At 44.8% G+C, this 18,815-nt stretch overlaps 1 protein-coding gene across 2 annotated transcripts in view; it reads right to left on the minus strand.

The window, feature by feature from the left end:
- The window catches only part of syt3 (synaptotagmin III), a 64,497-nt gene that overhangs the window by 23,521 nt on the left and 22,161 nt on the right, over positions 1–18,815 (minus strand). For both annotated transcript variants that reach the window (XM_046329897.1, XM_046329898.1), the window contains exons 2-3: positions 4,806–5,096; positions 3,591–4,017 (exon numbers count right to left, since the gene is read on the minus strand). In XM_046329897.1, coding sequence (XP_046185853.1) covers positions 3,591–3,738 — 148 coding nt within the window. In that variant the 5' untranslated portion in view covers positions 3,739–4,017; positions 4,806–5,096. The remainder of the gene's footprint in view (positions 1–3,590; positions 4,018–4,805; positions 5,097–18,815) is intronic.

An 18,815-nucleotide genomic window follows, 5' to 3' on the forward strand; every position in this document is an offset into this window, starting at 1 on the left:
ATCAGAGAGAAAGAGGGAGAGGGGGAGAGCAAGAGGGAGAGAAAGAATGAGACAGAGGTGGGAGGGCATTGATGTATCACTGTGGAGAACATGACACAGATGGAGAGAGAGAGAGAAGGAGAGCGAGAGAGCGAGAGAGAGAAAGGGGAGAGGAGCCCTAAGGGAGAGAAGAGAGGTGGAACGAAAGAGATGGTGGGAAAGAAAATGAGCGGGGGAGCGAGAAAGGAAAGGGAAGAAGAGATAAGGACAGAGGGAATAGGTGTAGAGCATGATACGAGAGAGAGGGAGATTCTGAGAGAAGAGAGGGGGGAGAGGAGAGGAGAGAGGCTGTAGGGGCGGGCCACATAGAGACAGATTGGTAACCATGTTGAAACAGACATATTGGCGGACTGGTCACATTCAGCCTCTCCATCTACACCTCCAGTCCACCCAGAAGGATACAGCCAGGTTAATATAGTCACCATCTACCAACATGCCACGCCACAGAAGAAGACAAAAAGAGATAGTGATGGAGAGAGAAAGAATAAGAGAATGAATGAAGTAGAGAAATGGGGGACAAACAAGACAACGAGGATTTAGAGAGAGAACTAAAGAGGGGAGAGGTTTAGGACGGTAGAGAGAGAGAATAACAGTGTGTGTGTCTCTACATACGTGTGTTTGTGCATGTTTTTTGTGTGTGTGGCAGCCCCATAGTATTAACGTGTGTGTGTGTGTGTGTGCGTGTGTGTGTGCGTGCGTGCGTGCGTGTGTGTGTGTGTGTGTGTGTGTGTGTGTGTGTGTGTGTGTGTGTGTGTGTGTGTGTGTGTGTGTGTGTGTGTGTGTGTGTGTGTGTGTGTGTGTGTGTGTGTGTGTGTGTGTGTGTGTGTGTGTGTGTGTGTGAGGGGCGGTAGCTTGGCGGAGGCAGGCGGGGGTGGTTCTTCTGAGACAGAAACCCAGCATGGGGGGCAGATTGACACCGGCTGTCAATCAGTAAGTGATGTATCCGACTGGGAGTTTTTCAGGCAGAACATCAAACAGCTCCCACCCACCCTGCTTACACAAGCCATTGATTGACAGACAGGCGACGGATGGCGGATCCTGTACTGCCCAGAGGCCCTTGCTTTGGTTTATCACGTCATTACCCAGAGGCTAGCCGCTAACGCCTCCCACCAAACCCACTGCATGATGACATCCTGCTCTGTGTCACACAAATCTCTAGGTGCTCCATGCAGCAGATCCAGCCTAATCTACACTACAGCACACTGATCCACACGCATCCCCTCTAATCTACACTACAGCACACTGATCCACACGCATCCCCTCTAATCTACACTACTGCACATTTCTACCACTTCTACTGCTCCAAAACCTCTCCATGAGAATCCACACAGGACCAGAATACTGCTGGGACTGCAGCTAGCTAGCGCCACCACTCATCCACTCTGCTGTGTAGAATTCATTCAAAGGGATCTGGGACGATGCTCCATATTTACAATTAGCCAGGTTGGGATTGCACTTGGACTCTTTGGTTTGCCCTATAAACAGAGGGCTGGACCTTCGTTATCAATTTGGAAATGTCTCATGAATATTTCAAAGTGTTCCGGAGGTGCCCTGATTTGTTGTGGGAGTGCTAGCCAGCCCCTCAGGGCAACCCTGGCATCAGAACCCAGATAATAACTCTTCTTCAGGATATTCTACTCTATCCCACAATACACATTACTACGGCCAGGAGTTTTTCCTGGGATTTTTTCCTGCTAATGTCACTTGGACAGAAACACCTCCATGTCCTATACATGGCTAATGATTCCTGTATGTTACTGTGTTGTTAATGATTCCTGTATGTTACTGTGTTGTTAATGATTCCTGTATGTTACTGTATGTTACTGTGTTGTTAATGATTCTTGTATGTTACTGTATGTTACTGTGTTGTTAATGATTCCTGTATGTTACTGTGTTGTTAATGATTCCTGTATGTTACTGTATTGTTAATGACTCATGTATGTTTCTGTATGTTACTGTGTTGTTAATGATTCCTGTATGTTACTGTATGTTACTGTGTTGTTAATGATTCCTGTATGTTACTGTATTATTAATGATTCATGTATGTTTCTGTATGTCACTGTGTTGTTAATGATTCTTGTATGTTACTATGTTGTTAATGATTCCTGTATGTTACTGTATTGTTAATGATTCATGTATGTTACTGTGTTGTTAATGATTCCTGTATGTTAGTGTATGTTACTGTGTTGTTAATGATTCCTGTATGTTAGTGTATGTTATTGTGTTGTTAATGATTCCTGTATGATACTGTATTGTTAATGATTCATGTATGTTTCTGTATGTTACTGTGTTGTTAATGATTCCTGTATGATACTGTATTGTTAATGATTCATGTATGTTTCTGTATGTTACTGTGTTGTTAATGATTCCTGTATGTTACTGTATTGTTAATGATTCATGTATGTTTATGTATGTTACTGTGTTGTTAATGATTCTTGTATGTTACTGTATGTTACTGTGTTGTTAATGATTCCTGTATGTTACTGTGTTGTTAATGATTCCTGTATGTTACTGTGTTGTTAATGATTCTTGTATGTTACTGTATGTTACTGTGTTGTTAATGATTCTTGTATGTTAGTGTGTTGTTAATGATTCCTGTATGTTAGTGTGTTGTTAATGATTACTGTATGTTAGTTTGTTGTTAATGATTCCTGTATGTTAGTGTGTTGTTAATGATTCCTGTATGTTAGTGTGTTGTTAATGATTCCTGTATGTTACTGTATGTTAGTTTGTTGTTAATGATTCCTGTATGTTACTGTGTTGTTAATGATTCCTGTATGTTAGTGTGTTGTTAATGATTCCTGTATGTTACTGTATGTTACTGTGTGCTACTGTGTTGTTAATGATTCCTGTATGTTAGTGTATGTTAGAGTATGTGAATGATTCCTGTATGTTAGTGTATGTTAGTGTATGTAAATGATTCCTGTATGTTACTGTATGTTAGAGTATGTGAATGATTCCTGTATGTTACTGTATGTGAATGATTCCTGTATGTTACTGTATGTGAATGATTCCTGTATGTTACTGTATGTGAATGATTCCTGTATGTTAGTGTATGTTAGTGTATGTGAATGATTCCTGTATGTTACTGTATGTTAGTGTATGTGAATGATTCCTGCATGTTAGTGTATGTGAATGATTCCTGTATGTTATTGTATGTTAGTGTATGTGAATGATTCCTGTATGTTACTGTATGTTAGTGTATGTGAATGATTCCTGCATGTTAGTGTATGTGAATGATTCCTGTATGTTACTGTATGTTAGTGTATGTGAATGATTCCTGCATGTTAGTGTATGTGAATGATTCCTGTATGTTACTGTATGTTATTGTATGTGAATGATTCCTGTATGTTACTGTATGTTAGTGTATGTGAATGATTCCTGTATGTTACTGTATGTTAGTGTATGTGAATGATTCCTGTATGTTACTGTATGTTAGTGTATGTGAATGATTCCTGTATGTTACTGTATGTTAGTGTATGTGAATGATTCCTGTAAGTTAGTGTATGTGAATGATTCCTGTATGTTACTGTATGTTACCATGTTGTTACCTGTTTCGTGCTGCTGTCCCCTCATCATGTAGACAAAGTCTCGGCAGCTGGCTTCATGGCTGTCCTTCGCTGAGGAGTGTAAGCACAACTCCTCCACCAGAGTGAGTGCCTTCTTACACAGGTGGTCTTCATCCCAGTCCCCCGACATCCTCCAATCCGCATTGCACTCCCACCCGCAGTCAACCAATCACAGCACAGCCCTCGCCGCCCTCACCAAACGGACGGCACCTGGGTGAGAAGAGGTTCGATCCGGCCACGTTCCTTGAATGGTCTGGAGAAATGGGTGGGGCCGGTGGAGATTGGACCAATCCAGGAATAAGGGGAGGAGCCCTGTCAGGTGCTGTCTACTTAGGCGGAGTCTAGCAGAGACCCTCCATGACTGACACGCCCATAAATGTGTGAGCCAAACCCACCCCTTTGTCTTTTCCTGAGAGGAATGAACGGAAAATATTAGGAAAAAGAAGATGAAAGACGATGTATAAATAGGTACTGTTATCATTGTACCAATTGGTGACAGATTTTCATGCAAATATTCTCAAATCTGCATAAAACAATATGTGCATTTTCCCACCAGAGGTGAGTTTCCATCAAACTAACCCATTGTGGATAAACAACTGTGTGTGGTAAAAATAACTTTTGAGGTTAAGTTCCCATGTACTGGATAAAACATGTAAATTAAATGGGGTACCGATGGTTTTGTCACAAAAACTGTTGCGATAAATAGCAAACTTGGCCAATCTGGTTTTGGCGCATGCTCTCTAGACAAGTTCACTGATATGATAATTGGCAGCCAAGCACCGATCATCATATCCCCAGAATTCAAATAATAGCCTACCCTCGATATTTAGCTTCTTGGAAATTTGCATGACCAACGTGCACTTAACCACCATGTGAAGTTCATGATCTGCCCGTAAACCTTTCCTGTTCTTCCCTGTCGTGGTGGGAGGTCATCATGTGACTTCAAGTTTATTTTCGATATGATGGTTATTATATCAATATTTGCGCATGAAGGCGTTCCCGTTACCATTTCTCAGATAACTAGTTTTACAGACACAAAAAGATCCCAACATGTTGAATGGACTAATTGTCTGTCGGACATTTCCTGTTTCCATCAGCCTTTTCTTTTTTTTAACGTCAGGTAATTCATCTGTGTTTAATGGTTGGATGGAAACCTGGTTTATGGTACATTTTTATTTCTGTTTTATGTCAACATACCTGTGTTAGAGTGGTTTGTAAAGCCTAGGAGTCCCTGTCGTGTTTGAAATGTCTTCTCCACCAAGATACAGCTGAACAACACTTGGTTATGCTTCCAACAAATTCATAACCTTATACTAGTTTGTGTTCTTCTTCTTCTGTCACAGAGATAGGGATAGCTCTAACAGCATTTAGAGCACGGTTCAGCTCTGGGCAATGTAGTTCCAAGCCGATTCAATGGAATGCAGTAGTTTTCCTGGTTTTCCTCCAACCTAGATTCATAGAATGTCTTATAAATGGCTCCAACATCACCTGAAAGACAATGACAACACATTGCTGAATGAGGTCAAGAACAAAATCCACAGAGATTGTGATAGAGATTGTATTACAATGGTTACACAAGGGGTATTACATTGAATTTGTCTCTTGTTGTTTGGATGCTCTCAGTAGTACCACAGAATGTAAAATCACAGGACTGTTAGTGTTTCAGTGCACATACAGACAGACGTTGTGTCCTCTTTGTCCTTTTCTCAGAGAACTCTATTTCCAGAGCTCCTTAACATTCTCCCTTTGTTTTGAACTCATTCTGTCTCCAAAAAGCAGGTCAATGCCCCAACTTTCTCTTTCTCTATAGCTCTCTCCCTTTCTCACGGTCTGTGTGTCTGCAGGGATATATGGTAGAAATATGTCTAAAAATACATAAATGAATGAATGTCTACATTCACGGTAATAGCTGGCATACTGTAATAAGATTTCTCATCAGTGAGGTGTCTGCTGCCAGAACGTCCAATGAGACGTCGTATCAGCGAGAGGTAGGCCCACTTGTCCAATGAGAACCCGGTTCGGCCAAAGGAACATCCATTTATCATTTGATGATTCTGGCTCTGTGAAATGTCAGCATCAGTCTTTGTGCAGTGACTGACAACCTCCCTAGCAAAGTGTTGTTTATATGTCCATCTATCTCCCTGGCCATCAATCCATCAATCCATCACAGCATTAAGAAGAGACACATTTCAATCAGGACAAGAATCAGGACAGGACATGTTGGTGCCATTTCTCCTTCCTCATCTCTCTCTCTCACTCTCTCTCACTCTCTCTCAAACACACTCTTTCTCTCTTTCTCTCTCTCTCCCCCTCTCTCTCTCTCTCTCTCACTCTCAAACACACTCTTTCTCTCTATCTGAAAACTTCTAATAGGCATATTAGGCTAATTCATCTGGAACAGGTTCAGAAAGGAAACTCAGACTCAACAAGGTCCATTTATCTGTCCATCTCAGTTCGCTCCATTGTAAAAAATTAGCCTGAGATTAGTGTATTAAAACGCTACCCCCAACCCAACACCCCAGTCTGTATCCTCGCTCCACTCCCCTCCATCCAGACTGAGATAGTAAATCTTTCTGAGTGTGACTTTAAAACCCAGCATATCTCAATCTGAGGAATGGCTGTCTGGCACCAAACTGGTCCTCTCAAATGGCAGCAAGAACATCAGGGGGAGGCAGGAAAAGAGAGGGGAGATGAGAGAATGTGTATGGATGTGTCTGTGAGAGAGAATGAGATGGTATGAGAAAGAGAATGTGTATGGATGTGTCTGTGAGAGAGAATGAGATGGTATGAGAAAGAGAATGTGTATGGATGTGTCTGTGAGAGAGAATGAGATGGTATGAGAAAGGGAATGTGTATGGATGTGTCTGTGAAGAGAATGAGATGGTATGAGAAAGAAAATGTGTATGGATGTGTCTGTGAAAGAGAATGAGATGGTATGAGAAAGAGAATGTGTATGGATGTGTCTGTGAGAGAGAATGAGATGGTATGAGAAAGAGAATGTGTATGGATGTGTCTGTGAAAGAGAATGAGATGGTATGAGAAAGAGAATGTGTATGGATGTGTCTGTGAGAGAGAATGAGATGGTATGAGAAAGAGACTGTGTATGGATGTGTCTGTGAGAGAGAATGAGATGGTATGAGAAAGAGAATGTGTATGGATGTGTCTGTGAGAGAGAATGAGATGGTATGAGAAAGAGAATGTGTATGGATGTGTCTGTGAGAGAATGAGATGGTATGAGAAAGAGTATGTGTATGGATGTGTCTGTGAGAGAGAATGAGATGGTATGAGAAAGAGAATGTGTATGGATGTGTCTGTGAAGAGAATGACATGGTATGAGAAAGAGAATGTGTATGGATGTGTCTGTGAAGAGAATGACATGGTATGAGAAAGAGAATGAGATGGTATGAGAAAGAGAATGTGTATGGATGTGTCTGTGAGAGAGAATGAGATGGTATGAGAAAGAGAATGTGTATGGATGTGTCTGTGAAAGAGATTGAGATGGTATGAGAAAGAGACTGTGTATGGATGTGTCTGTGAGAGAGAATGAGATGGTATGAGAAAGAGAATGTGTATGGATGTGTCTGTGAGAGAGAATGAGATGGTATGAGAAAGGGAATGTGTATGGATGTGTCTGTGAAAGAGAATGAGATGGTATGAGAAAGATAATGTGTATGGATGTGTCTGTGAGAGAGAATGAGATGGTATGAGAAAGGGAATGTGCATGGATGTGTCTGTGAAAGAGAATGAGATGGAATGAGAAAGAGAATGTGTATGGATGTGTCTGTGAGAGAGAATGAGATGGTATGAGAAAGAGGGGAGAGAAAGGAGCGATATGGACATCAGATGAAAGGAGGGAGAGGGGGAGATGAAAGGTAAGTAGAAAGGAATGGAATGGAGCAGGAGGCAGTGTTGGTGACATAGCAACAATAGTCATCAAGGTCTGGCAGTGCAATTTACTAGAAGCAAAATATTTACAGAGTCTCATTATTTACTGATAAATATGCCTTCAGACACATAGAGACTCATCTCTTCCTCCATACAACACTCTATAAAGAGACAGCCACAAAGGAACACAAACCTCCCACAGACATTCCATTGACTGCTGCCCTGTTTTAAATCAATAACCTTAGGCAACCAATACACCAACAGAGACCGGTCAACCAGGAAGGTCACTGTCCAATCGCACTACAGCGACGGGACAGCAGGGAAGGGATTTGTCTAATCACACTACAGAGACTGGAAAACCAAGGACGTGCTCTGTCCAATCACAATAGACAGACAAGGCAACCAGGAAGGTCTCTGTCCAATCAAGCAACAGTGAATAGGTAAGCGGTGTGAGGTCACTGTCCAATCTCAAAATGGTGGCTGCATTGCAAGTAAATTCACTGCTCAAACACCCAACATGGACTCGGGAACCAGGAAGGTCACGTTCCAATCACAAAACATTAATCTGGCACCAGTAAGGTCACTGTCCAATCATGTCGCAGAGAGCAGCCAGGCGCCCACTAAGGTCAGAGACAGATAACCAAGGCTACTGCCCAATCTTATGGGAAGTAATGTCACTGTCCAATCAGAGACCCCTTCCAGCTAAACACATTTAACATGTGATGAATGATGTTGACTGAAAGTGCACCTAAGCACTGGTTTTAGGCCAGATGTTTCTTTGGGCCTATAATGGGTGAGGCTTGTATTTGCTTTGGGACAACTGATTCTGGGCATGCTCTCGGGGCCTTCTCTCTCTCTAGAGTGTGATGAATCTCTGAGGTTGTGCCAGTTTGTTAAGAAAAGCCGAAAAGGCAGAAGAGGAGGAGAGGTGTGAACTGTGACACATTGAAACCCAAAAAGCACGTATATCACACACATAGGAGAGGAGCGTAAATCTCAGCTCATTCACTGGGTTTCCTCTTCAGAGGAAGGCATCACACCTGAGCCTGACACAGTATGTCTCTCATACAGAATACGTTCAACATCACAGCTTTGCATTATGTCAAAATTAGTATAATATCACATTACCTGCTGTGTGGCGACTATTATGCAGAGATTATGGTAATGTCAGCACGTCCTTTGAAATATTGCAATTTATTTCACATCAGACGTCAGTCTTTCTTGAGGGACTTCCCTTTTCCTTTCACCGCAACAGAAGTGGTGAATTCGACCAAAGGGCGAAGCAGTTTGGATTTCTTCCAGAGACAAATCAAACATTTGAATGGGTTTAGAAGATTTCATCGTCTCCTTCTCATTTGCACGGCTGACTTTCACTCTACAGGCTCAGCAACTGTTACATTTGAACATAATTCCTTTGCTATTAGAAGTAACGCTCTGTCTGAAAAACGACAACCTATGTGTTTGATAGAGAAAATGTAAATGAGCAAAGACAGGTTGGGTGGAAATTTTCACGATGCAAGAAGAGACAAAGAGAGGTAATCCATGAGGTACAGCTAATGGGATGTTTCAGCCGCATCTCAATGAAGCTGATGGGATTATTTTCTTTTAGCTCTCTCTTCTTTTTGTTATCTTTTACCTGTAGTCATCTCAAATCTACCTCTTATTACTTTCAGGAAAGTTTTGGTTTCTTTTACCTGTAGTCATCTCAAATCTACCTCACATTACTTTCAGGAACGTTTTGGTTTCTCCTGAGGAAAGATGACCTATTATGATGTTACACATCTAGTAGCTTAAAAAGAAACATGATATTCCACCATATGCAGAGTGTTTGATTAATTTCACATAATGCATTTTCATAACAATATGATTATATAGTTTTCTATTTCACTACCTCACTTTAAAAAGCACAGCTCTGTTCTCTTCTCTTGAGCTCTTTAGTATACTGCCCTTCTCTCCTCTACTGTACCATCTTCTCCTCTACTCTACCATCCTCTACTCTACCATCATCTCCTCTACTGTACCATCCTCTACTCTACCATCTTCACCTCTACTGTACCATCCTCTACTCTACCATCTTCTCCTCTACTGTACCATCCTCTACTCTACCATCTTCTCCTCTACTCTACCATCCTCTACTCTACCATCCTCTCCTCTACTCTACCATCTTCTCCTCTACTCTACCATCCTCTACTCTACCATCTTCTCCTCTACTCTACCATCCTCTCCTCTACTCTACCATCCTCTCCTCTACTCTACCATCCTCTCCTCTACTCTACCATCCTATCCTCTACTCTACCATCTTCTCCTCTACTCTACCATCCTCTCCTCTACTCTACCATCCTCTCCTCTACTCTACCATCTTCTCCTCTACTCTACCATCCTCTCCTCTACTCTACCATCTTCTCCTCTCCTCTACTCTACCATCCTCTCCTCTACTCTACCATCCATTCCTCTACTCTACCGTCCTCTCCTCTACTCTACCATCCTCTCCTCTACTCTACCATCTTCTCCTCTACTCTACCATCCTCTCCTCTACTCTACCATCCTCTCCTCTACTCTACCATCTTCTCCTCTCCTCTACTCTACCATCCTCTCCTCTACTCTACCATCTTCTCCTCTCCTCTACTCTACCATCCTCTCCTCTACTCTACCGTCCTCTCCTCTACTCTACCATCCTCTTCTCTACTCTACTCTACCATCCTCTCCTCTACTCTACCATCCTCTCCTCTACTCTACCATCCTCTCCTCTACTCTACCATCTTCTCCTCTACTCTACCATCCTCTCCTCTACTCTACCATCCTCTCCTCTAATCTACCATCTTCTCCTCTCCTCTACTCTACCATCCTATCCTCTACTCTACCATCCTCTCCTCTACTCTACCATCCTCTCCTCTACTCTACCATCTTCTCCTTTACTCTACCATCTTCTCCTCTGCTCTACCATCCTCTCCTCTACTCTACCATCCTCTCCTCTACTCTACCATCCTCTCCTCTACTCTACCATCCTCTACTCTACCATCCCCTCCTCTACTCTACCATCCTCTCCTCTACTCTACCATCCTCTCCTCTACTCTACCATCCTCTCCTCTACTCTACCATCTTCTCCTCTACTCTACCATCCTCTCCTCTACTCTACCATCTTCTCCTCTACTCTACCATCCTCTCCTCTACTCTACCATCCTATCCTCTACTTTACCATCCTCTCCTCTACTCTACCATCCTATCCTCTACTCTCTACCATCCTCTCCTCTCCTCTACCATCCTCTCCTCTACTCTACGCTACCATCCTCTACTCTACCATCCTATCCTCTACTTTACCATCCTCTCCTCTACCATCCTCTCCTCTCCTCTACCATCCTCTCCTCTACTCTACTCTACCATCCTCTACTCTACCATCCTATCCTCTACTTTACCATCCTCTCCTCTACCATCCTCTCCTCTACTCTACTCTACCATCCTCTACTCTACCATCCTCTCCTCTACTCTACCATCCTCTACTCTACTCTACCATCCTCTCCTCTACTCTACCATCCTCTCCTCTCCTCTACTCTACCATCCTCTACTCTACCATCCTCTCCTCTACTCTACCATCCTCTCCTCTACTCTACCATCCTCTCCTCTATTCTACCATCCTCTCCTCTACTCTACCATCTTCTCCTCTCCTCTACTCTACCATTCTCTACTCTACCATCCTCTCCTCTACTCTACCATCTTCTCCTCTCCTCTACTCTACCATCCTCTCCTCTACTCTACCATCCTCTCCTCTACTCTACCATCTTCTCCTCTCCTCTACTCTACCATCCTCTCCTCTACTCTACCATCCTCTCCTCTACTCTACCGTCCTCTCCTCTACTCTACCATCCTCTCCTCTACTCTGCCATCTTCTCCTCTACTCTACCATCCTCTCCTCTACTCTACCATCCTCTCCTCTACTCTACCATCTTCTCCTCTACTCTACCATCCTCTCCTCTACTCTACCATCTTCTCCTCTCCTCTACTCTACCATCCTCTACTCTACTCTACCATCCTCTCCGCTACTCTACCATCCTCTCCTCTACTCTACCATCCTCTCCTCTACTCTACTCTACCATCCTCTCCTCTACTCTACCATCTTCTCCTCTACTCTACCATCCTCTCCTCTACTCTACCATCCCCTCCTCTACCATCTTCTCCTCTACTCTACCATCCTCTCCTCTACTCTACCATCCTCTCCTCTACTCTACTCTACCATCCTCTCCTCTACTCTACCATCCTCTCCTGTACTCTACCATTCTCTCCTCTACTCTACCATCCTCTCCTCTACTCTACCATCCTCTCCTCCAATCTACAATCCTCTCCTCTACTCTACCATCCTCTACCATCCTCTCCTCTCCTCTACCATCCTCCTCTCTTCTACTCTACCATCCTCTCCTCTACTCTACCATCCTCTCCTCTAATCTACCATCCTTTACTCTACTCTACCATCTTCTCCTCTACTCTACCATCTTCTCCTCTACTCTACCATCCTTTACTCTACTCTACCATCCTCTCCTCTACTCTACCATCCTCTCCTCTACTTTACCATATTCTCCTCTACTCTACCATCCTCTCCTCTACTCTACCATCCTTTACTCTACTCTACCATCCTCTCCTCTACTCTACCATCTTCTCCTCCACTCTACCATCCTCTACTCTACTTTACCATCTTCTCCTCTACTCTACCATCCTCTCCTCTAATCTACCATCCTCTCCTCTACTCTACCATCCTCTACTCTACTCTACCATCTTCTCCTCTCCTCTACTCTACCATCCTCTCCTCTACTCTACCATCTTCTCCTCTGCTCTACCATCCTCTCCTCTACTCTACCATCCTCTCCTCTACTCTACCATCTTCTCCTCTCCTCTACTCTACCATCCTCTCCTCTACTCTACCGTCCTCTCCTCTACTCTACCATCCTCTTCTCTACTCTACTCTACCATCCTCTCCTCTACTCTACCATCCTCTCCTCTACTCTACCATCCTCTCCTCTACTCTACCATCTTCTCCTCTACTCTACCATCCTCTCCTCTACTCTACCATCCTCTCCTCTAATCTACCATCTTCTCTCTCTCCTCTACTCTACCATCCTCTCCTCTACTCTACCATCCTCTCCTCTACTCTACCATCCTCTCCTCTACTCTACCATCTTCTCCTCTACTCTACCATCTTCTCCTCTACTCTACCATCCTCTCCTCTACTCTACCATCCTCTCCTCTACTCTACCATCCTCTCCTCTACTCTACCACTCTACCATCCCCTCCTCTACTCTACCATCCTCTCCTCTACTCTACCATCCTCTCCTCTACTCTACCATCCTCTCCTCTACTCTACCATCTCTCCTCTACTCTACCATCCTCTCCTCTACTCTACCATCTTCTCCTCTACTCTACCATCCTCTCCTCTACTCTACCATCCTATCCTCTACTTTACCATCCTCTCCTCTACTCTACCATCCTATCCTCTACTCTACCATCCTCTCCTCTACTCTACCATCCTCCTCCTCTACTCTACCATCCTCTACTCTCCTCCTATCCTCTACTCTACCATCCTCTCTCCTCTACCATCCTCTCTACCTCTCTCTCTACCATCCTCTCCTCTACCACTCTCCTCTACCATCCTCTCTCTCTACTACCATCCTCTCTCTACCATCCTCTACCACTCCTCTACCATCCTCTACTCTACCATCCTCTCCTCTACTCTACCATCCTCTACTCTACTCTACCATCCTCTCCTCTACTCTACCATCCTCTCCTCTCCTCTACTCTACCATCCTCTACTCTACCATCCTCTCCTCTACTCTACCATCCTCTCCTCTACTCTACCATCCTCTCCTCTATTCTACCATCCTCTCCTCTACTCTACCATCTTCTCCTCTCCTCTACTCTACCATTCTCTACTCTACCATCCTCTCCTCTACTCTACCATCTTCTCCTCTCCTCTACTCTACCATCCTCTCCTCTACTCTACCATCCTCTCCTCTACTCTACCATCTTCTCCTCTCCTCTACTCTACCATCCTCTCCTCTACTCTACCATCCTCTCCTCTACTCTACCATCCTCTCCTCTACTCTACCATCCTCTCCTCTACTCTACCATCCTCTCCTCTACTCTACCATCCTCCTCTACTCTACCATCCTCTACCATCCTCTACTCTACCATCTTCTCCTCTCCTCTACCACTCTACCATCCTCTCCTCTACTCTACCATCTTCTCCTCTCCTCTACTCTACCATCCTCTACTCTACTCTACCATCCTCTCCTCTACTCTACCATCCTCTCCTCTACTCTACCATCCTCTCCTCTACTCTACTCTACCATCCTCTCCTCTACTCTACCATCTTCTCCTCTACTCTACCATCCTCTCCTCTACTCTACCATCCCCTCCTCTACCATCTTCTCCTCTACTCTACCATCCTCTCCTCTACTCTACCATCCTCTCCTCTACTCTACTCTACCATCCTCTCCTCTACTCTACCATCCTCTCCTGTACTCTACCATTCTCTCCTCTACTCTACCATCCTCTCCTCTACTCTACCATCCTCTCCTCCAATCTACAATCCTCTCCTCTACTCTACCATCCTCTACCATCCTCTCCTCTCCTCTACCATCCTCCTCTCCTCTACTCTACCATCTTCTCCTCTACTCTACCATCCTTTACTCTACTCTACCATCCTCTCCTCTACTCTACCATCCTCTCCTCTACTTTACCATATTCTCCTCTACTCTACCATCCTCTCCTCTACTCTACCATCCTTTACTCTACTCTACCATCCTCTCCTCTACTCTACCATCTTCTCTCACTCTACCATCCTCTACTCTACTTTACCATCTTCTCCTCTACTCTACCATCCTCTCCTCTAATCTACCATCCTCTCCTCTACTCTACCATCCTCTACTCTACTCTACCATCTTCTCCTCTACTCTACTCTACCATCCTCTCCTCTACTCTACCATCTTCTCCTCTGCTCTACCATCCTCTCCTCTAATCTACCATCCTCTCCTCTACTCTACCATCTTCTCCTCTACTCTACCATCCTCTCCTCTAATCTACCATCCTCTCCTCTACTCTACCATCCTCTACTCTACTTTACCATCTTCTCCTCTACTCTACCATCCTCTCCTCTAATCTACCATCCTTTACTCTACTCTACCATCCTCTCATCTACTCTTCCATCTTCTCCTCTGCTCTACCACCCTCTCCTCTCCTCTACCATCCTCTCCTCTACTCTACCATCCTCTCATCTACTCTACCATCCTCTCCTCTACTCTACCATCCTCTCCTCTACTCTACCATCCTCTCCTCTACTCCACCATCTTCTCCTCTGCTCTACCATCCTCTCCTCTACTCTACCATCCTCTCCTCTACTCTACCATCCTCTCCTCTACTCTACCATCTTCTCCTCTACTCTACCATCCTCTCCTCTACTCTACCATCCTCCATCTACTCTACCATCCTTGCATCTACTCTACCATCCTCTCCTCTACTCTACCATCTCTCCTCTACTCTACTCTACTCTACCATCCTCTCCTCTACTCTACCATCCTCTCCTCTACTCTACCATCCTCTCCTCTACTCTACCATCCTCTACTCTACCATCCTCTCCTCTACTCTACCATCCTCTCCTCTACTCTACCATCCTCTCCTCTACTCTACCATCCTCTCCTCTACTCTACCATCTTCTCCTCTACTCTACCATCCTCTCCTCTACTCTACCATCTTCTCTCCTCTACTCTACCATCCTCTCCTCTACTCTACCATCCTATCCTCTACTTTACCATCCTCTCCTCTACTCTACCATCCTATCCTCTACTCTACCATCCTCTCCTCTCCTCTACCATCCTCTCCTCTACTCTACGCTAACATCCTCTACTCTACCATCCTATCCTCTACTTTACCATCCTCTCCTCTACCATCCTCTCCTCTCCTCTACCATCCTCTCCTCTACTCTACTCTACCATCCTCTACTCTACCATCCATCCTCTCTTTACCATCCTCTCCTCTACCATCCTCTCCTCCTCTACTCTACCATCCTCTACTCTACCATCCTCTCCTCTACTCTACCATCCTCTACTCTACTCTACCATCCTCTCCTCTACTCTACCATCCTCTCCTCTCCTCTACTCTACCATCCTCTACTCTACCATCCTCTCCTCTACTCTACCATCCTCTCCTCTACTCTACCATCCTCTCCTCTATTCTACCATCCTCTCCTCTACTCTACCATCTTCTCCTCTCCTCTACTCTACCATTCTCTACTCTACCATCCTCTCCTCTACTCTACCATCTTCTCCTCTCCTCTACTCTACCATCCTCTCCTCTACTCTACCATCCTCTCCTCTACTCTACCATCTTCTCCTCTCCTCTACTCTACCATCCTCTCCTCTACTCTACCATCCTCTCCTCTACTCTACCATCTCTCCTCTACTCTACCATCCTCTCCTCTACTCTACCATCTTCTCCTCTCTCTACCATCTTCTCCTCTACTCTACCATCCTCTCCTCTACTCTACCATCTTCTCCTCTCCTCTACTCTACCATCCTCTCCTCTACTATACCATCTTCTCCTCTCCTCTACTCTACCATCCTCTCCTCTACTCTACCATCCTCTCCTCTACTCTACCATCCTCTCCTCCAATCTACAATCCTCTCTCTACTCTACCATCCTCTACCATCCTCTCCTCTCCTCTACCATCCTCCTCTCCTCTACTCTACCATCTTCTCCTCTACTCTACCATCCTTTACTCTACTCTACCATCCTCTCCTCTACTCTACCATCCTCTCCTCTACTTTACCATATTCTCCTCTACTCTACCATCCTCTCCTCTACTCTACCATCCTTTACTCTACTCTACCATCTCTCCTCTACTCTACCATCTTCTCCTCCACTCTACCATCCTCTACTCTACTTTACCATCTTCTCCTCTACTCTACCATCCTCTCCTCTAATCTACCATCCTCTCCTCTACTCTACCATCCTCTACTCTACTCTACCATCTTCTCCTCTACTCTACTCTACCATCCTCTCCTCTACTCTACCATCTTCTCCTCTGCTCTACCATCCTCTCCTCTAATCTACCATCCTCTCCTCTACTCTACCATCTTCTCCTCTACTCTACCATCCTCTCCTCTAATCTACCATCCTCTCCTCTACTCTACCATCCTCTACTCTACTTTACCATCTTCTCCTCTACTCTACCATCCTCTCCTCTAATCTACCATCCTTTACTCTACTCTACCATCCTCTCATCTACTCTTCCATCTTCTCCTCTGCTCTACCACCCTCTCCTCTCCTCTACCATCCTCTCATCTACTCTACCATCCTCTCATCTACTCTACCATCCTCTCCTCTACTCTACCATCCTCTCCTCTACTCTACCATCCTCTCCTCTACTCCACCATCTTCTCCTCTGCTCTACCATCCTCTCCTCTACTCTACCATCCTCTCCTCTACTCTACCATCCTCTCCTCTACTCTACCATCTTCTCCTCTACTCTACCATCCTCTCTCTACTCTACCATCCTCGCATCTACTCTACCATCCTTGCATCTACTCTACCATCCTCTCCTCTACTCTACCATCCTCTACTCTACTCTACTCTACCATCCTCTCCTCTACTCTACCATCCTCTCCTCTACTCTACCATCCTCTCCTCTACTCTACCATCCTCTACTCTACCATCCTCTCCTCTACTCTACCATCCTCTCCTCTACTCTACCATCCTCTCCTCTACTCTACCATCCTCTCCTCTACTCTACCATCTTCTCCTCTACTCTACCATCCTCTCCTCTACTCTACCATCTTCTCCTCTACTCTACCATCCTCTCCTCTACTCTACCATCCTATCCTCTACTTTACCATCCTCTCCTCTACTCTACCATCCTATCCTCTACTCTACCATCCTCTCCTCTCCTCTACCATCCTCTCCTCTACTCTACGCTAACATCCTCTACTCTACCATCCTATCCTCTACTTTACCATCCTCTCCTCTACCATCCTCTCCTCTCCTCTACCATCCTCTCCTCTACTCTACTCTACCATCCTCTACTCTACCATCCTATCCTCTACTTTACCATCCTCTCCTCTACCATCCTCTCTCTACTCTACTCTACCATCCTCTACTCTACCATCCTCTCCTCTACTCTACCATCCTCTACTCTACTCTACCATCCTCTCCTCTACTCTACCATCCTCTCCTCTCCTCTACTCTACCATCCTCTACTCTACCATCCTCTCCTCTACTCTACCATCCTCTCCTCTACTCTACCATCCTCTCCTCTATTCTACCATCCTCTCCTCTACTCTACCATCTACTCTACCATTCTCTACTCTACCATCCTCTCCTCTACTCTACCATCTTCTCCTCTCCTCTACTCTACCATCCTCTCCTCTACTCTACCATCCTCTCCTCTACTCTACCATCTTCTCCTCTCCTCTACTCTACCATCCTCTCCTCTACTCTACCATCCTCTCCTCTACTCTACCGTCCTCTCCTCTACTCTACCATCCTCTCCTCTACTCTACCATCTTCTCCTCTACTCTACCATCTTCTCCTCTACTCTACCATCCTCTCCTCTACTCTACCATCCTCTCCTCTACTCTACCATCCTCTCCTCTACTATACCATCTTCTCCTCTCCTCTACTCTACCATCCTCTACTCTACTCTACCATCCTCTCCTCTACTCTACCATCCTCTCCTCTACTCTACCATCCTCCTCTACTCTACTCTACCATCCTCTCCTCTACTCTACCATCTTCTCCTCTACTCTACCATCCTCTCCTCTACTCTACCATCCCCTCCTCTACCATCTTATCCTCTACTCTACCATCCTCTCCTCTACTCTACCATCCTCTCCTCTACTCTACTCTACCATCCTCTCCTCTACTCTACCATCCTCTCCTGTACTCTACCATCCTCTCCTCTACTCTACCATCCTCTCCTCTACTCTACCATCCTCTCCTCCAATCTACAATCTCTCTCTACTCTACCATCCTCTACCATCCTCTCCTCTCCTCTACCATCCTCCTCTCTACTCTACCATCCTCTCCTCTACTCTACCATCCTCTCCTCTAATCTACCATCCTTTACTCTCTCTACCATCTTCTCCTCTACTCTACCATCCTCTACCATCCTTTACTCTACTCTACCATCCTCTCCTCTACTCTACCATCCTCTCCTCTACTTTACCATATTCTCCTCTACTCTACCATCCTCTCCTCTACTCTACCATCCTCTCCTCTACTCTACCATCTCCTCTCCTCTACTCTACCATTCTCTACTCTACCATCCTCTCCTCTACTCTACCA

This window comes from Oncorhynchus gorbuscha, linkage group LG26 (assembly GCF_021184085.1).
Source record: "Oncorhynchus gorbuscha isolate QuinsamMale2020 ecotype Even-year linkage group LG26, OgorEven_v1.0, whole genome shotgun sequence".
NCBI classification, from domain to species: Eukaryota; Metazoa; Chordata; class Actinopteri; order Salmoniformes; family Salmonidae; genus Oncorhynchus; species Oncorhynchus gorbuscha.